Below are 20,588 nucleotides of genomic sequence, written 5' to 3' on the forward strand. Positions count from 1 at the left end.
GCTCCTGTGAGCCCCCTGCAGCTCCCAGGATTGCCAATGGGAAGCGGGCCTGCTGCAGGCCATGACATCACCACCAAAACCGCCAGACAACCGGCCTCCGCGCAAACAAAGCGCATTCCCCGCTGCTGAGCTCATCCGGTGCCGGCCAGGCCACCGCAGCTCCCACTCGCCTTCCACAGGGGCACAGACACACTGCTGCGTGCCCTCAGCAGCAGAGCTCTGCTTCTGGGGTAGAGAATTGAGCAAAGCGTGGCTACAGATGCCAGCATCCCTTCAGGCTGCATCATACAACACAGACCAAGGGCTTTTTCCACCGAGGATGCACATGGCAGGCCCCAGCCACAGGTCTGCTTCTCACAGTGAGTGGCCACACCAAGCAGCCAGCAGAGTGCCCTATTGGCCAAGAGGGCCAGCGGTGTCCTGGGGTGCACTAAGAAAAGCATGGCCAACAGCTTGAGCTTAAGAAAGGCAGAGGACTGCTGAGACAGTCCAGTGGAAGGCTACAGAGATGATGAGGGGCCTGGAGCATCTCCCATATGACGAAAGGCTGAGGGATCTGGGACTCATATGAGACCCCTACAATTCTGAGAATGGCCCGGGAAAGGCGTGGGAAGCACGGGATCACGTCCCCACACCAGCAGGGAAGCACCAGGAGGCCGGAAGGATGATGAGAGCAAGCAGTCAAAGGATAATTAGTCACTGGGGAATTACACGTAGAGGAAAGTCCCTGAGCTTTGGGAACAAGCATGCTGGAAAGTGGATTTCTGCTAAATGGTGAAAGGAGGGGAGCAAGAAGAAAGGCATCCTCTTGCCTCTGCCACATCCTGCTGAGACAGCCATGAGAAATGCTTGCCTCTGCTTTTGTACACATCCCTCCTCTGGCACAGGATGGTGAAGGGGAATGACCCTCATCAGGTCAGCAATGCTGCTGCAGCACAGTGAGCCTTCGCATTCCCATCACAGCAGGTCAGCAACATGGCTACCCAATTCAGAGGAATGTGGTTCTATCCTAAGTGAGACATGAAAAGTTCAGTCAAATGCAAGAAATACTTGTCTGGGAGTCTGATAACTGGAGGGTGTTGTTGCATGCAAACAAAAAAACGCCTTCTCACAACACATCCTGTGCCTACACAACTAGAAAACCAAGCCTTGATCAGCAAGACTGCACTGATGAAAGCAGCTGTGGAGTCAGATTTCTGCAAGTGTAATGCAACAAAAGCACTGAAGAGCGAAATCACTGTAACCATCTCTGGATTAAGGTAGTCCTAAACCTCACCTGTTCACTGTGGGTTGCAGCAAGGCTAAAGGAACACATTTACTCACACTGGGAGTAGGTCAAGACAGCTGTAAGAAACAATGTGTAAAGCTCTGCAGAGATAAATGAGCCTGTTCAGATAGGCATGAAGGCTGCTTGGATGGAGTTTCTGAAGCCAAAACCAACACGCCGGAAATTATCAGAAATGATTACTGTTTGGGGAAATCCTTGGCCACAATATACATTCAGATTCAATTTTTCCATCTGAAACCAGAATCACTGCAAAGACACACAGGGCCACTTGAAGGCAATCCCCATTCATGGCTGTGCCAGGCAGGGCTGCAATCACAGCATCATGCTGCAGCATCAAGCAGCTTAAGACTGGAGCACAGTTTGTGGTCCTGGGCTGGTAACACATCAGGAGATATCCCATCAGTTATTTCAGCTTCTGAAAGGATCTGTGGGTCGTCCAAGTCTTTTTCTCTGATATTGAGCACCTAACAGCACAGCTCTGAGATAAATATATATTTAAGTATTTAAGCCCAGAAACCCTGTAACATACTCTCTATAGCTGTCTGCAGCTTTGTGATAAGCTTACAGCAGAACTTATCAGGAAGTCAGCTGTCTCTGCCTTAACATCTCCTCAAAAAGCGATTAATTCACCTCTAACATAATCACATCCTCACTGCACCGAGTGCTCATCATCCCGCACAGGAGAATATCATATTTATGATGTTCCAGTGACAAGCTGCTCACTCAAGGACCAGGCCCATATAATTCACCTAGTGGTGGCAGCTGCTTATCAGACAAAACACCAGAGAGAGGAGCACTCAGAAGCAGAAGGGTAGTGGCAGCTCTACAGAGAGGCACAGTCACACGGGTGGTCTCCAAGCACCTTAAGAAGGGCCAGATGGGATTAATGGCACAGCTTCAGCACACATTAACCACAGCTGCATGACACGCGTCTGTGCAGAGCGCATACCCTCTCACCCACGCTTCCCAGCACTCCGTCACGGTCTGTGCTCACTGCACAGCCAAGCTTTAGGACACACAGATGCACAAGCATCACCCCGAGCAGCCAGCCATCATAGGGCTGCTTCCCACCCTGTGCCCAGGACCATTCTGCTGCCCCCCCTGCAGGCAGCACACCCTCTGCTTGCAGGCAGCACCCGGCTTTGCTGGGAGCTGCTCAGGCATGATGGACTCTGGCTGCTAAGAGCACTTCCCAGCCAGCTCACAGAGATACCACCTTCCCTCTCCAGAGGTTGGACTTGGAGCCTTTTAATGAAATTCTTCATACAAACCCTTCCAAATTCTCTGCACGGCCTCCAGGGACAGCACTTTGCCATGTGCACACTGACTGAACAGGGTGCAGCCAGTTACCCAGCCATGGGACCTAGTTCTTCCACTTGCAGCCTCACATTGTTCATATTTGCAAGCAAACTGCATTTTGCATTCCTAGCATAATATAGAAAAATGAAGCACTGGCTTTAGGGGCAATGTCTCTAGAGCCAGAACAGTCACAGCCACACTGTTATGACTGACCTCCTTCTGTACCACCTCCTCATTTCACACCTATCAGGAGCACTAAAGACAAGCTCAATCAGGACTAAGATTTATACCCAGAGACAGTCACCACACAACCCACAGCACATCTCCACCCCAGAGTCTACGTATCATTAGCATTTCTGCACATGTGCACCATAGCTTTGCTATTTAAGCAACCGTCAGTTCCCAGGGACCAATTCCATGTTATCCAAGAACAGATTAATGGCACACCAATCCAGACAAGTGCAGTCAAGCCTGCATGAGACCAGTCTGCACTCTTGATATTCAGATGTAGACACCCATGACCATACCCCCTTAAAGTCATCCAAAAGACCACCAGGTTTGGTGCCACGTTAGGCCACCATTTAGCAGCATGACTCACTGTTACCTCCCTTCAGAGGGAGCAAAAATCCCAGGGGTCTTTCTCCTACAGATAGGGACTGGGCTGCTCCTCTTCATTTTGATGCTTGAGCTTGAATACATCTGTTGCCCAGGTTTCTGCTTCAGAAGCCCTCTTTCTTTACAGGTAGAACATGCAATATTCTGTAGCCTACATTTAAGTAATAAAGTTGGTTAATTAAAATATTTAAGCTTTCCCTGCCTTAGGCAGCATTTTTAACCAATAGCTGCAGCAGTTTGTGTCAAGCAGTTCGCTTTTCCCTCCTTCTAATTAAAAAAAAACCTGTTAGCTGTATATAGCCTAGCTTCAGTTACTTGCTCTATCAGAAACGGTATTACTTCATTTTTAACTATTGAGTTCAGTGCTATGCTGTGATACCATAGCAACATGTAAGGCAGATGGATTGAGGCAGATTTTTCTGTCCCTGGCTCAGCCACAGGTGCTGGGCAGAGCTTCACTCAGAAACCCCACACCTCAGCTGTTCCCTGGGACAGAGCCAGCAGCATCTCACTCAGTTTGCTGCCCCTGGTGCTGTGGCCTCAGCTGCCAAACTGGTGTGTACCTGTTCAGCAGCTCCAAAGAGCTCACAGCTAATCACTGCTTTGTACAAGCACCTTGCAGAGAAGGTCTGTCCTGCAGAAGCTTACCCCATGCAGTGCCCTGATCTCAGGTCATCCACTCTTGCAGACTCAGCAGCCAGGAGCTCAAGGGCTGTCCAGGCTCCCAGAGGCAGCACAAAGCAGGCACAGCTCTGGTTTCAGAGCAAGAAAACCGCCTTGGGATGACACAAGGACCAAGTCTGGGGCTCTGGTGCCTGCCTGCATGGCAGAGTGAGCCACCCATGGGATGTTCCAAATCACCTCCCCACACAAATCCCTTTCTAGGCCAAATCCTCATTTCTGGAACTGTCATTTTTAAGTTCCCATCACTCCCACAGTGCACCAGGGGATCTTAAAGCCCCTCAGCTGGTAGTGAGACAACGTCACAGCTGTACCCAGGGGATGTTCAGCCATGGCAGCCAACCACCCCTCAGCCAACAGAGTAGGGCACCATCACCCTGCCTCATGGCACTGTCAATACCTCATGTATTGAGGGATAGGGAAGTACTATTTTATAAAACAGAAGTGGCACACATTTTGTTAACATGCCACACATTGGGAAAAGTCTAGAAATACACCCTTTGTGTTTATATACACATCTCTTTGTGATTGACCCCACACATGACAAAGCTCACAAAGTGAGGACGCTGGTGGTGACAGGGTTAATTCCTCAGGACAAGGTCTCTGCAATATCCTTCCTCAGGAGTCCCACATGCTCCCATGCTCTGTCTCTGTAAATGTCTGCAAGTCGTTAGCTTGCTCACTAATGCTCACTGAGCAGCCACTAATCATCTGGCTGTGACAGCACCAGGGTCAGGGCTGTGCCATCCAGCCTTTAAAGCGGCAGTGAGCTGAGTGAAAAACATAAATGGTGCCTTTTCTTTTAACCCCTATATACCAGAGGAGAATCTGGACTATTCAAAGATAATCTCAGACCTTTCCTGCTTCTTTTGAGGTGGAAAAAAACCTCTTACTGGCAAGCAGTTGGCTATGCTGCTTCTGTACAGCTTTGGAGAGCACTAGGGCACACAGCAGCAATCCTCAATAGCCTGGTTCTGTAGTTCATTGCAGAGATCTCACTCTGCTTTCGGCAGCTGAGATTGACCTAACTGCTAGGTTAGGTTAGGAGCACAACCTGTGCCAGCTGGGATCTTCTGGGGTAGCAGCTGTACTGATGAGCAGGACTTCTCTCTTGTACCACTCCTAATTGACGCAGTCATCCAGTTGTCCAGCATGCGCACTGTGTACTCAGCTAAGAGTGTCTAATTATTCCTTTCTAACAGCACTAGACACCACAGGGCTGCACAATGACCACAAAGCTCACACACACACAAGTGGCTAGGAGTTTCCACACCCAGCTCAACACTAGCTCTCACCAACTTCCTTTTCACATACAGGCTTTGTTTCCTGCCTGTAGGAAGGGAACAGATCTCTACGTTCTTTGGAGATGACACAGGCACAGATCCTCAGATGTACAGTTACCCCTGGACACTTACGTTGGTCTTCTCATAGACCTCCAGACTAACCCAGGCAGTTTGAGCTACTTCTGCTCAGCGGGATCCCCACGAGGCAGGTTTTAGAAGCTCTCAGATGGCAGAAACCAACGAGTCCATGGGATTCTGGTGGTAGCCTGCACACCCACACTGAAGAGATCAACCACTCATGAGTTGGGAGCATTGACTGCACTACTACAGAGGGCCCTTGAGGTCCAGACCAATAGCTTCCATGCATTTGCTCTGACATCCAGAAGCCACAGCATCCAGCACTGAGCTCAGGTTATGGCACTGGAAGTTCACACTCCTTTAGGGGTCACCACATTTTCCCTAGCAGTCAACAGCCTAGTTTTTCTTTATAACTGCATTTTTACCCCAAGCCTAAAAGAACTACTGAAAGAAGCAATCCCCAGAAACAACCGAAGTTATTTCTATTTGACTTTTAATTAGATCATTGATTTTGTTCAAGCAGTTACATAAGCTATGAAACATTTGCATGCAGCCACAGTTATTCAACAGCCAGAACAGAGCCGAAACAATGCGATTAGCATCCCAGCCTTCCCACAGTCAGTATGTTAGGTCTGCTCAGACACCAAAACTTCCCCCAAAGGGAAACTTGAAAACAAACTGTGTCTGTGAGTGACAGAGAACCACTGTGACCAGCAGGTACCGCAGCAAGCAGCAGCTCTGCAGAAGTACCCAGGTGTTGGAACAGGCTCATCCAAGGCACAGTTTACCTATGTTGAACACCCAACAGCAATCCAGCTCCTAGCTCTTGCACTGAAGCTTGCTTTTCAGCGTTACTAGAACAACTCGGATCAATGCAAAGGTCATTCAATTCAGTGTTTTAGAGTAGACTCAGAAGTACAAGGGCCACAGATTATGTGGGAAATCTATAAACTCAGTTACAGAGCTGAGAAGGAAACCCTGCAGAAACCTACAGTCTGAGTGTTACTTCACAGCCTCTTGCATTGTCAAGATGACAGTTTGGCACCAACACTGTTCAGCAAGCCAGTGTTCCCCATTTCACAGAAAGGGTCATAAGTCTGGTTAACCCAAGACTTTTACCTTCTGTCTGCAAGGCATGTTTGTCATCACACCCCTTCCTATCCAGGGTGATGCACCACAGCTGTATGCAGGACCCCACAGGGCAGCTGCAGCTTGGGCACTTTGCTCCCATTGCCTGAGCACAGGGATCTGCTGCACACAGCAGGAGCAAGTACACGTGCCTTGTGACAAAGGGAAGGCTGCACTAAAGGTACGTTCCAAGGTGCTCTTGGGCACACAAGGACTGGTCTGGGAAACCCACCAAAACTGTGCTGCAGTGACTGCTACAAGAAGCCCTTAGAAAAGGGCTGTAAAGCAATTAATTACACCACGTAAAGGAAGGATAGTAGGGCGTGTTAGCATCTAGCCATGGGGAACAGTATTTCCTCTTCTGTGTTTGAATAACCTTCAGATTCACATATCATGGTTGTTTGCTCAGAGTGCAGGTCTGCTCCCACAGCTTTGTGAGCTGCACCCAGAAGGAGACATTTCAAAGCTTATTTGCACGGCACTTCATGGGCCACCACCTACAGCGTGCTTCAAGCCCAACAACCACACCAATGCCCTTTCACTCAGCCTCAGGAACACACACACGGGTTTTGTCGCCTTGCAAGGGCAGCTGTAGACTAATCAAGAGCAGCAGGCAGCCAGGAGCAGCACATTCAGCCAGCAGGGCTGCAGGCAAGAGCGGGTCACAGCCGCCCCAAGCACAGGCCATGCAGCTGCCCTGTAGGCCCCAGTGCAGGAGGCGGGTGGAAACGGCCCGGCCATCAGCCAGCAGGAAAGGCGGCCTCACAGCTTTCGGTTACTGCTCTGCAGCCACAAAAACGCTTCCACCACACCCAGGATTGCTGCAGAAGGCAGCGTGTGCCTGCACTGACCCAGCTTGCCTGAGCTGAAGAGATCTGGTTCCAGAAGCACTTCAGTGAGACTGGCGCTAAGCATCAGAGTTGCAACTAGTGAGGTCACCACAGCCTGCAGCCATTTCTGTGCTGTTGTTCGGTAGTGCTCTCCCAGGGGAGCTTGTGCAGCCTCTCACTGCTGTTAGGAGAAACTGCTTGTCCCTTTGCAAGAGCACTCCCTACCTGGGCATTCAAAGCTGCACCAACAACCTGCAGGCTGACCATCACAGCCTTCAGAGTTTTTTCAGCAGGACAGTGATATATCAGAATAACTTATGCTTTTGAGTTTGACTTCAGCATGGACTGGTTCCTCACCACTAGACAACCTGTCTGCCTCTTTAAGCTGTGGGGAACAGCAGAGGAGCACTACCCAACAAACTCAGAGAAAGCACCCCCATCAACAAGACCGTACAGTTATAAGAGATCATTCTCCTCAGAGGGTTTGGTTTGCTGGAGAGCTATGGCTGCTTTGTTCCAAGGGCAGCACCAGCAGGAAGCCCAAGCCACTCCACTCCACCACACCAGCAGGGACCGGATTCTGCTGCTCCGGCCCCTGCCCACCCCCAGGCAGCTGCAGGGCAGAACATCTGCTGCTGCATCAGTCTGCACAAGGCTTCCCCAGGAACTTGGGCAAGACCACATCTGGCTGCTGTTTGAAGTGGCCTCACTTGTTTTTTTCCTAACAAAAAAAACCAGCCATTTCTATTCTTGCAAGAGCCATGAGTATTACCACTGGAACACGTATGCAATGTCTTGCTTCTACTTTGCTAGCATTGTACCACAGATGTTAAACTTCCAACTTACAGCACAACCATGTTTCGCATTAGGAACTGTGAGCCATTAAGCCCGCTGCAGCAGATTCATTCCTTACTATGATATACCAGATGTTATGTGGACACTCAAGGTTAGTTGTAGAGAGTGACAAAGCTGAAGAAAGCTCAGAGAACGTGTTACAGTCCAGAGAACCATCTGGTTATGATAAAACAAACTCACTGTAAGGTCTTCAACTACAGGATCTTGGATTTAGCTCCTAACAATGCAGAAGGAAGTGTCTTCCCTATTAAATTACAGGATACTCAGGAGGAATGCAAACAGGCAGGAGTGTGAACTACAGGCTTTTTTTTTTTTGCTTTGTGGTTAGAGAAGAATAAATCTGTACCAAGCAAAAGCAAGATGCAGGGAAGAAATCCCTCTGGAGCTTCATTGCATTAATCCCCATGAACAGGCAGAGCTTGCTCAGCCCACTGAAGCGATAACCTCAGACCTCAGTTGACTCAACTCTGAACCCATCATCAAGGCCCTGGGAGGAGTGAGAGCAGCTCACCCCAATGCACCCCACCCAGGCAACCGTTACAGGGCTGGGTCCTTACCACTGCTACCACAGCTGCAGCAGGCAAGAAAAAATAAAATGAAGAGCATCTACTGCAGGCTTCACATGCACTTTTCTCATGAAAACCACTACTCATTTCCCAAAACACCATAAGAGAGGGCACGTATTTGTTCCTCTCTACTGTTAGCACAAATACAGCCTGCAATGAACTGAGCCATGAAAGTAGTACAATACTGGGAAGCCTGTAACAAGGACTACATAGATCTTCTTACAGGGATAGGCAGTGCCTTCCCTTAGCCTTTTTTACATAGATAGTTTTCAATTCTCTCCCCCCGGGCAGTTAACACTCAGCTAAACAGCGTTTCCTTCCTCTAGCACAGGTCCTTTTAGAACATCTTATTCTGCTCTACTTGCCAAGTTCAAGCAGACAGCACCAACAAATTTTCACCTACCCCACTTACCATGTGACTCCATCACTGCCTTGGTACATCTGTCCAGAGAGGACAGCCCATCCCACAGGCAGCTGCTCTGGAACAGAACCACAGCACTACTGGGGGCACACAAAAATAGCAAGAAAATCTCTCAGCAGCCAAAAGGTTTCTCTACAGAAAGCCTGGTTGCCTCTTCGAGAGCTAAAGACAGGCTTGATGGTTTGCAAGCAGCAACTGGTGGGCCAGGCTCTTCACACATACTGGGACCAAGCCCAAACAGAGCCAAACCCATGCCTGAGCTCTGCATTCTCCTTTCATTACTGCAAGAAGTTGCAGACAAGATACCATGTTTGTGAGCTGTGCACCACATCAGGCAGTGAAGGATGGCAAGTCCACACACAGGTTCGCCTGATGCTGGTGGCAGAGAGGTGGGAGAACATTACAGTGAATTAGAGATCCATTTACATCAGCATCACCTGCAACATACCATTTCTCTCTCTGATGTCCTTGTCAGCATCTGTTTCTGACCTAAACCCCACAGGCTCTTGTTCAGGTCCCACAGAGTCTATTTCCAAGGGGCAAAAGGAAAACAGGATTCCTCCAAAGCTTGAGGGATTCATTGTTTTACTTTGCGCTACAAGGAGCAGGCAGAACAATACTGGGAATTCAGAAGCATGGCCACACACAAGGTTAGCCACATTCTTAGATTACACTGTAGGCTAGGAAAATAGTTATCCTGCCCCACTTAGATTTAAACATCCCCATGTAAGCCAATACAGAGCATAGCATTAAAATACGCAGCAGTCAAGACTTCAGTCCTTCCTGAGTGGAGGGTCTAGTTTTCCAGTGCCTTAAACAAAAAAGATGTTTAGCACATCAGCCTAACCAGTCCCGAATTACTTGACAGATGAGTCTGAACGCTTCATAAGTTTACTTTCAGATGCAGAACACCAGAACAGCCCACCTCAGCTACCTTACACTAACTTGGAGTAAACAATTCATGTAAAGCCATTCATTCCTGCACAGGGCCTGGTGCTGGACTCGATGACTTTTATGGGTCCCTTTGAACTGAGGATGTTCTGATTTTATCCTCTTTAGGCCAACAGTCAAACTATCGGAAGACACAGTGCTGAGGAGCCCAACCAAATGACTCTTAGAAATCAGAGCTTTTACAGCAGCAAGGTCCACTGTCAGTCTATCAAAAATAATTTTAGAGGGGAAGGATGAAGTGTCACATTTCCAAGAAGCAGAAACCTGCTTCCAAGAAACACTGGATGTTTTCCAGAAAACAGCCTCCAGGGAAGTCACAGGTAAGTGGCAGACAAAATGCAAGTGTGTTTTGACTACCTTCTTATGATGTGTTAATAGCACCTGGAATGAGACAGAGAGAGACCCAAAGCGTATACAGGCTGAAAATACATTTTCCTTCTTTCAGCTGTCAAGCACTAGCTCTGAGTATTACCGGATAACACATTCAACAAGTTTTAGAAGAAATCTAGGAACTCACAACTGGTTTTGTCATCCTGTAGTTCACCAACAACCAAAGGCAAACGTTAAAGCCAAATGCTAAATGGCAGCCAACACCAGATCGCAGTGAGCAGGCAGCAGCACCGCCAAGCAACCCCCCATCACCTCTCCCCACCTATTTTCTCATATTACTGTCCAACATCCTGCAGTTGGAAGGCAAGTCAGATCAGCTCGCTTATCTGATGAAAGTGCAACCCAGCGAAGAGAAACCACATGTTTTTCAGTTCGATCAATCAGAGCGCTGCAGTCTAGGATTTCCACCGCTACACTGCACCAAAAACAACCAGCTGCTCAGCACCCACCCTGCTGCTGCAGGCGAGCATTGGGTGCAAGCAGGGCAGGTGACAGAAACTGCCTGCCAGGCTGCAGACCTTGAAACCCTCTGGCTCCTAAGCTACAAATCAGTTGACTCCTACCACCTGATAAGAGTTTCCAGGAGCAAGCACTGTACCAAACTTCACTTTTATCTACTCCCAGCAATTCTGTGGCTTCTATCGAGGCACAGTGTGGCTCCCATACAAAGTAATCCCCAGGGCTGATCAGCTCCTTAGGCCAAGAGCAAAGCCCTTGTGCTCTGCATTCCTGGCGTCCTACTCCACAGCGCGCCTGCACACCACTCAGCACCCAGGAATCTGCAATTATCCTCAGTCTGGCAGAGAGAAAAAGCCAGACTTAGCACTTGTTAACACTTCAGTGCTGCCCTGCACTGAGCTGAAGACTCCTCGTGTTCAAATCACCTGCCCCAACAGGTTTAAGGCCTTCCATCCCACCTTCACTGGATGGCACAGCACACAGTGGTGCTTTACAGCTGTTTTTTTAACCACAGATCACACAGACAAGTCACAAACCTGCACTGCAGCGAGGGTACCTCGTGCCTTAAGGAGAAGCATCTTGGATTCAGCCCATGGGCTCAGCTAAACAAGGTGCAGGAGAGGCTGAGTCCAACTCCTGCTCCAAACTGAGTCAAAGACTGTGGTCAAACATAAGTTCGATTGATTACTCAGAATGCAATCGTATCAATGAGATAAAGTTGGAATACCAGACTTCTTCAGTAGCAAGCATTTAGAGGTGTGGGTTGTAGTACTTAGCAGTAGCTAAGTCATACTGCATGGCTTCCAAAGCGTTCCTGGAAGTTAAATAATAACTGGAACATGCACTGCATCCATTCAGAGGTCTGATGGCATTATTAATGCCAGAAATCCAGCAGCTGCAGCCGTCTGGATTCCCCAGCTGATTTGGCTCAGAGCTGGCCCTAAACACCCCAGGACCCAAAGGCCAACCTGGTCATAAAAGTTCTCCACCTAAAAGTCCGTACTTGTACATAGCTCCAGACCCTGGCATGACCTCATGTTTACTCAGCAGCACAAAGCAGACTGAAAACCAAAGATGAAATTCAAAGTTCTTGCACTACAGGCAAAGCAACACTCCACAGCTTGCAGAAGAGGCAGCGTGGGCTTCAGCCCATCAAGCAGAGTACCACAAGGTTTGTTTGGAATGTCGTTTCTGGAAAGCCAGGTCAGGATGTTTTTTCCCAGCAGCAGCACAGTTTATCCAGGGCCATATGTACAGTCAAAGCCTGTCCTACCACCTGGCTCCTGCTCCACCCACACATCATGGATGGGCTGCAAACCCTTCCGTGCAGATCCACAGTCACCTCACTCCCCAGAGCGCCAGCTCTGAGTTGTTTTTTTAAGAGGTAATACAGCATAAGTAATCTACAGAAGAGCTAAATGCCTTCAGGGCTTACAGCCACCTCACAGCTAAACCTTATCTTCTGGTAGCACGGTGCTGCTGCAGCGGTGTCTTGAGGAAGGAAGCCACAAAGAGCCAGGCCTGACAGAGCAACCTTCATCTCCGGAGCCTGTCAGGAAGCCTTGCAGAGGAATAGGAAGGCAGCTGGAGCAGCTATACTTTCCTAGGGCAAACAATGAAGCAAGAGGGAAGAGCTCAGCCAAGGAGCTGGGCAGCTGCAGGTCAAGGGCACGCATGTACGCAAGTCACCAGCCCTGCTCCCAGTGCACCAGGTGCTGTCCCTGAGGGCTGCTGCAGGGCAACCAACAGGGCTCAGACCACCAGTGTGAGGAGCTGCCAAGTGCCCACCTCCCACACCAGGCATGTGTTTCCAGAAGGATTCCCATCCCAGGGAAGTTCACTGTTTCTTACCATTGTTGCTAATGCCTCTGAAGTGAAACAGCTTGCACCTTGGCCAAGAGTTTTAGGGAAGCGAGTAGAGCTGAACTCACCCAAACTCAGCTGTGTAACTCATTGAGGCCAGACTCATCAGCAGCCAGCAATTAAGAGTTATCTGGCAGAGAGAACTACAAGGCACTCACATTCCTTCCCACAGCCCTCTCAGGCATTCAAATTATGGCCGTACAGAGCATGCTGTGGCCATACCTGAACTACCCCTTATCCACCACCATGCATTCCTGAGGAACACTGCATTTTGGCAGCCTCCATGTCCCCGGCAGGGAATGCAGTTCCCCTTTGGCGTGGCACAGAGGGACCCAGTGCCACAGAGCACCAACCACCCACCCCAGCAGCCAGCAGAGCTCTGGACAGGTCTGTTACCCACAGCCTACATAGCAGTGGGATTAAGCCCTGCCTGAAAGCACGTGGACAGTCTGCACCAGCCTGAGCTCTGGCATCATCTGCCGGGCTCCAGCAACAGAAGCCAGCCCGTTCCTCCAGCTCCTACAGCAGCACAGCACCGCGCTGGAGCCCCATCGGAGACGGGCTGGGCAGAGCGGAGTCCCTGCAAGGCAGGTGTGGGTCATTACGGAAAGCCGCACAGAAAGCACACGCTGTGGTTCCTCGGGAGGGCAAGTTACAGAAAGCACGGGCTCGTCTCATAAGTAACAGTACGGTCTGGAATACAGCGCGAGGGTGATGCTGCGGCTCTGGCAGCGGGACGGCCCCGCACAGCTCTGCAGCAGCCCCGCACCGCCCATGTGCACGGCCCGGGGGGGCAAAAGTCCGGCACGGAGAGAACAACTGAAAGAAAAGCAACGAGCGGAGCGAGCGGGGAGGCACTCACCGATGGAGACCAGCTTGATGCTCTCCCGCTCCAGGAACTCGAGGGCGACGGAGACGTTCTCCAGCTGCATCTGGCGGAAGGTGGGCCGCTGGTGGTACTTGCGGTACATGCGCTTCTGGCTGAGCACCTCGAGCAGCGCGATCAGCCGCAGCCCGTCGCTCAGGTCGTGCTGCAGGTTGCCGATGCGCTTGTTGACGCAGCGCAGGTGCTCGTTGCACCAACGGGTGAAGGTGTTCTGCTGGATCCGCTTCCATGGCGCGTCCTCCGCCAGGTCCTTCTCGGTGGCCGGCATCTCGCCGTCGGGATCGGCCGCTCTGCGCCCGCCCTGGCCCCGCGCCTGCGTGCTCATGGCGCTGCCCCGCTCCGCCCCCCGCCGCCGCCGCCGCTCCGCCCCGGTCCCGCCCGGCCGCGCGCCGCCCGCCGCCTGCGGGCAGAGAGAAGGAGAGCGGGGAGAGCGCGGCGCTCAGCGGCCGCCCAGCGCCTGTCGGTGCCGCCGCCCCGCCCGGCCCGGCCCCAAACGTGCCGCTCTGCTCCGCTCCGCTCCCTGCCGCCGCCCGCCCGGCACTGCGCGGGCCCCGCGCCGCCGCCCGGCCTTTATCCGGCGGGAGCGGCACGCCCTCGGCTGCATCACCCTCCGCGCCCCGCCGAGCCGGGCGGAGGGGCCGGGATGGGCCGGGCCGGGGCTGCGGAGGGGCCGTACCTGGTGGAGCGCGGGGAGCCCGGGAACGACCCCGGGGCGGTAACACGGGGCAGCCCCCACGGTACAAAGGCAGGACTAGGGCTGCGGCCTCGTGTCACTGAACGGACGGTCGGGGATGCAGCCCCCCGTGGCGCTAATGGAGGTGCGGGGCTGTGGTCCCTACGGCCCTAACGCACAACTAGAGGTGCGGCCCCCATAAGCGGTAACGCATGGCCTGTGTGCAACCCCCGTGGCGGTGATGCGCAGCCGGGGTACTGCCCCGTGGTACTAACGGATGGCCGGGGCGCAGCCCATTGGCACTGCTGGATGTCTGGGGGTTGCAGCCCCGACGGCTCGGGGCGGCCCGCAGCACGGCCAGCAGTGCCCCCGTGGTGCTCAGGTTGTTCAGGTGCCGCCCCGCAGCGCGGTGCCCCTCACTTAGCGGGGTGCCGGCAGGGAGCAGCGCTTGGCTCTGCAGGGGGCTCGGGGGTGGCAGCGGTGCTGAGCCGCGCTGGCACAGGGCGGGCACGCCGAGGAGCAGCACGCCCTGCGCTGAGCAACGCGCTCTTATCAACCGCTCAAACAAAACGTAAACTTCAAAAAGCAACCAAGTAAGGCTCGAATTCTCGGGGGTTTCTCCTTTTTTTTTTTTTTTTTTTTCCCATTTTTGTGACTGATTTCCTGGCTGGCCCCTCCCTGCCGACATACAGACTGGGACTTGCCGCTGACTCATTGATGACAGCAAAAAAGACAAACAGAACTACCCCATCTGCGTGCTCCGCGCTGACTCCGCGGGAGCTGCCGAGACGTCCCATGACCCCGAGCCGCTCGATGCTGGCATCAGGGAGGTGTCCCCGCGTGTCCCACGGCCCCGTGCCCACCCTGCACACTTACGGCTGCTCCTGGCACAGCTCCGCTGGCTCCGGGTGCGGCGTCTGCGTGTCCCCGCTCACACACCGAGGGATGGGAGCCTGCCGGAGGAGCGAAGCCATTAACACGCAATCAATAAATCTCATTTAATTAAACGACCGTAGCCACCCTCCACTAAAATGAGAAGACAGATTTCCGATGACTCTACCCGAGAGCTCTGCTCTAATGTCTTTATCACCCTGTGGCACCGTGGTTTTGCTGTGCAGACTCTAAGCTCTATCTGATAGATCTGTTCGTGACAGGTAGGGAAGGAGTGAAGATGAAGGCTGAGTGAGGTGGGAGGCACACCTGAGCTCCTATTGCTCCCAGCCCACGGGCAGCACCGGCTCCTTCTCTAGGAATGTCTCAAACACATCTTATGGCACCACAGTGCTGGTCCAACCCAGCTGGTGCAGGCTGGGAGCAGTGGGTGAGCCTCCTGCAAGGGCTGTTCTCCACTTCATTTCTTGATAGATGCTAATTGCATATTGACTTTGGCCTGGGCTGGGTCTATTAGCAACCACCCTACATCCGGACTAGCAGATTGCTTGTAACACTTTAATTTTAGTTCCTTTCCCCTCCAGCACACAGCAATGTTCTCTAACGATGCTGTGCCCGGGCCTCGCTGCAAGCTGGGTCCTCTGCAGCCCACGGGAGAGGCCAGGTCAGGCTGTTCTGGGGTCACATCTGGCCTGGAAACCAGCTTTGGTTTGAAATTAAACATTTTAATGTAAGTGAACACATGTTTCGAGTTTTATCAGGAGCCAGAGAAGTGAAAACAAGCTACCCTATGGATCTGTCCTTGCTGGAATACCATCCCAGCACTGTGTATTATTACAAATGAACTAATGTGTGCCCTGCAGAATGTGTATTTGTACAGATAAATGTTTGTGTGATCACATGTACGTGTGCAGAGAGAGGGGAGGTGATTTCAACACCACACACTGCAGTGAATGCTTTTTTCTTGCCCTGTCTGACAAGGAACTTTCCATCCCGGCTCTTCCTTTGCTCATTAGATATAAGGAAGGAAGAACACTGTCATGCCTTGTCAGTGGTTTCGGAAAAGCAGCAGTGCTTTAAAAATATTTTCCTCCCTCTTTAAGATAATTTGCTGCAAGAACAGGCTTTGAAAGGCCCTTTTTGTTCAACAACAGAGGTCCTCCACTGCCCTGCATCCACTGTTCTGCCAGAGGGCTGCTCCAAGTATCCTGCAAATGCAGCACTGACAAACAGGAGGATCCCCAATCTCAGCCCTGCAGGTGTGATGTGGGACTCACGGCTGTGCTGCTGGAGCATACTGGCAGTGGGTGCAGCAGCTCTGACTGCTGGCTGTGCATGCAGGATGGGACTTTCTGCACCTCCCTTGCAAAAGCAGAAGGGTGTGGGAGTGGTGGCATGGCTGTGCTGACACAGAGCGTGATGGTGACTAACGGGGTCTGCTCCCCAGCAACCGAGCACATCCTGGCCTCGTGACAATGTGCTTCTGCCTCCTCTGAACTGGGACTCCCCATGAGATACCCTCCATCTGGGGCACCGGGTATGTCTGCTGCTCTACGCCTTACTCAGCAACAGTTTACTTTGGTAGTAGAAGAACAAAGGTCAGAATTAACACTTTCTGAGGCTGCACAACCCCACAGCCCCAGCACAGCCAAGGCATCGCACGTGGCATCACCCCGCTGCCACCGGGGCTTTGGCCTCCTGCCCCAGTCTTCCCAAGCACACTTCACTTTTCCTCCTCCCCATGCACTATTTGCTGAGTTTCAGAAGACAATAGAAGTGTTATTTCTCTATTGATGAAGCAGTCATTAGGCCTCTCCTTTCCTTACCACGAGCTCAACCAAGCCGAGCGAAGCCGAGGCACGCCGTTCAAGTCAAAGCATGAATTCAATGGGTTGCGTCATGGGCTGCATTTCCTTATTCAGCAGCAAAGTTCTGCGTTATACAAATATTGGTAGGACATCTGATACGACTTGTTCTGAGGTTTTCCAGCCTTTTTTTTCCCTCCTCCCTTTGTTATCTGGAATTGTGAAGACAGCAGTGTGGGAGCACACAGCGACGGTTCAGTCCAAATGGGGCAGAGGGATGTCTACCAGAGAGAATACTCTAGAAAAATGCTGGGAAATGCAAGACTTTGCTCTGGAAATCCATCATTTGCCTCCTTAGGCAATGGTTGCTTGCAGTAGCAGTTGTGTGTGGGGCACTTTTTCATCTCCCCGTGCTTGAAAGGACACGATTTTTCTTCTGTGTGTAGAGGTCTCGCTGCATTATGTATGTGTGCAGAAGCTGGAAATGGTGCCAGGAGCAGCCATCCATCTGGCAAACAGGGGCTGTGCCAGAACTCACAGCGCTGCATCCCAGGGAGCCTCGCAGCTGGGTTTTAAGGCTGTTTCTGACACGGGCTGGAAGTGGCCCTCTAGCAAGTCTGCTCCTGTGCTTTCCTGTCCCGTGGCAGCTGAGCTCAGGGAGGCAGCCACGCTGGGACCCGTCCGGCATGTGCTGGATGAGGAGGGATGGGCATTCCTGGGAGCGTGTCTCATTTGGGAATTCACCTCTTCTTTTACCCCAAACCTGCTCACTGCTGGTTCCTATGGCAGTGCTGCCAAGCTCATCCCTTTTTCTGGATGCATAAGGAGCAGAGGGGGAACTGACATCTGAGGAAGGGTGTGTTTCATTTATTTCCACTCTCTGAATGTGGTTTTAAGTGAGAAATGTGCTCTGTGAGCCATGGGTGGGCATCCCTCTCTTAGCAGAACCTTTGTGGTATCCCACTTCAGCCCCCCAGGCTCCTCCATGACGCAGAGCACAGCGCAGCCCCCTCGGCTCAGCAGCCCTCGACAAGTCGACAAACGATTTCAAATAGTAACTCATTTTCAAAATAGCTCAGGATCTGATTTCATGAGCTGTGAAGCCAGAGCTGATACAAGAAGCACAATGCCCCAGTGTGCATCTAATCGTGGCTTCCTGCCCGTATCAGATTGCTGCAGGCGTTGTGGTTACCTCCAGCTTTACCTACTACTCCTATTTGCATTCAGATTAACCACAGCTCTCTTGCTAAGATGGCATGCATGTTTTCTGGAGTTTGAGCTCTCCTTCTGCTTTTACTCCGTCAGTCGGAGTTCCTAAGAAGGGTGGTGTGAAATCATAACACATCTCACCCCTGCCAGCCCCACAGGCTGCTTTAACCTGGGATAGAGATGAATCACGGGATCATTAAGGCAGGAAAGACCACTAAGATCATCCAGTCCAAGCATCGGCCCATTGCCTGTGGTGGCTCTAGACCATGATGCACACTGCCTGTGGCCATTCTCAGCTGGATGAAGCACAGGGAGGAACACTCTCCAAGGGAACACAATTCCAAGCAATCCAAAGCCCTTCTGCATAGCGTAATATTGTTGAGCTACAGGCAGCTGAAAGCAGGGGGTCCCTCAGCGATCCCTGTGCTGCTCTCCTGACGGTGAATAATCAATCAACCCAAAGAATACTTTAAATGGTTTTGCTTTCTGCAAAAGGCTGACGTCATTCTTTTTCTTATTAAGTATTTCTCACACAACATATTCCGAGACAGAAACAAGAGGCCTGAAGGCCACTGGCTGCTGTGCAAGCTGCTTTATGAGCCCCTCGGAGGGCCGATAAGGCTCTGCTGGAGCACGGGGACACAATGGCAGCACATTGTTCTGCTGCTCAGCCATGAGGTGCTGGCACCTGGGCTCCATCCAGCCCAGCAATTAGCATGTTTGACTTCCTGCACAAATGGCTCTATGTATGGGAGGCCACATATCTGGGGGCATTGCTCAGCTCAAAAGGGAGCAACCCTTTAAAACACAATATTGCAGTGGCCGGCCTCAAGCCAGCACCCCCTCCACGTGATTGCTGCTAATGTTAATCATTGAATCATTAAGGTTGGAAGAGACTGCTAAGATCATGTAATCCATCCATGTTAATGTCAGTGTCACAGCAGTGTCCTATGGCTCAGCTCTACCCTGCAGTGCCCTGTGACAGGAGTACAGTTGCAGGGCAAAGCCTGTGACTTTCATGTCCCTGCCGTAAAATGGGGCTGCCTGGCTTTTGCAAAGCAACTCCAAGGGCACCAGCTCAGAACAATGCAAGCTCCTGGGGGATGGCAGCATCGGGGCGGTGCTGCTGGTGGAGGCAGCAGCTGTGCCTGCTGCTCTGTGTGCCTGCACAGCTGAAAGGGGAGACGATGGCAACAATGAGCTGGACCACACGCTGCTGGATTGAAAGGGATCAAAACATAAAAACAGATCCCTTTCAGTCTGACTCCTGTGCATCTCAAAGGGCAGTTCAGCCTTACTGGGGTAATGGGCACAGCCCTGCTCGGCAGACATCTGGCACAGTGCTCCCAGCAAGGAACGTCTGCTTAATAAACCATGTGTTCTCTTGCTCCCTGCTCCCTCCCAACAGAGCAGCTGGTGGAGGGGAAATCACCCTTGTGGTCCTGCTAACCTGGAGGGAGCAAGAACAAAGTGTAATGGGGTCGGGGCATGGCTTGAAGCCCTTTTTGGAGAGTGGTCCCCACAGCCTTGTCCTGGATGCCTCATTGCTGCAACAGAGGGAAAAGGGAAAGGCAGAGCCAGCAGCTCCAGGTGGGTGACTTCAGCCTATCAGGGCTTGCAGCAGCACAGAGGTGGCCCAGCCAAGCCCATGAGTAGCAGAGCCCTGGGGCCTCACCACTGCCTTCTCTGAGGCACCAGCTGGCACATGGGCACAGTGTGGGCACCAGGTTCCTCCAGTGCTTGCCTTCTGGGTGACTGCCAGCCCCTCTGACCATTCCAGGAGCACAAAGCAGCATAAAGCACACTCAGCTGCCAGCCTGGGAGAACAAAGAGACACGGCTCCATGGCCCAGCAGGGCAGCTTGGTAGTGGGGCTGTGGGTGGGATGGAAGGGGTGCTCACCCTGCCCGGTGCCCCAGGAGCTGCAAACCCCCAGTGAAATATTCTGCAATGCTGCCATCTACTGCCACCGTGCCCAGGGCCAGGGACGCCTGTGGGCAGCACCGGACCATCGCAGGGCTCACACCAAAGCTTTCTACGGCAGCATGGGACCAGCAAGCCATTGCAGAACTTGTGCGTGGCTCAGTTCGGTGGGAGTCCCACACACCGCAGCGGGAACTCTCAGCCCAAGGCAGGCGGGGAGCTGGGCTGCTCTCCCCATGCCTTGAGAAAGGCAGCAGCTCGGCGGGAGGCAGGGAAGGGGATGTGCTGCCCCTGCTGCGCCTGGGAATATCTCCTAATGCCGCAGGAATGCGGTTATGTCATGGCGAGTCCCCCACACGCCCTGCCACTGCCTCGCGGCAATCCGCCAGAGCGCCGGGGCTGGGGGAGCATCCTGATGGCGGGGCTCGGGGTGTAAATCCCAATGAATGGCAGCCACATGCCATGGGGCCACGGCTGGGAGGGATACCTGCATCC

The 20,588-nt window shown here is 52.2% G+C and overlaps 1 protein-coding gene across 3 annotated transcripts in view; it reads right to left on the bottom strand.

The window, feature by feature from the left end:
* Positions 1 to 20,588, bottom strand: part of FLNB (filamin B) — a 76,012-nt gene that overhangs the window by 51,475 nt on the left and 3,949 nt on the right. For 2 of the 3 annotated variants that reach the window (XM_072347852.1, XM_072347853.1), the window contains exon 1: positions 13,570 to 13,959. In XM_072347852.1, the coding sequence (XP_072203953.1) occupies positions 13,570 to 13,918 (349 nt within the window). In that variant the 5' untranslated portion in view covers positions 13,919 to 13,959. Of the gene's footprint in view, positions 1 to 13,569; positions 13,994 to 15,142; positions 15,220 to 20,588 lie in introns of those variants that run through there. The other variant, XM_072347854.1, reaches the window with a different exon arrangement.

Source organism: Excalfactoria chinensis, chromosome 12, assembly GCF_039878825.1.
Source record: "Excalfactoria chinensis isolate bCotChi1 chromosome 12, bCotChi1.hap2, whole genome shotgun sequence".
In the NCBI taxonomy this organism is placed as follows: domain Eukaryota; kingdom Metazoa; phylum Chordata; class Aves; order Galliformes; family Phasianidae; genus Excalfactoria; species Excalfactoria chinensis.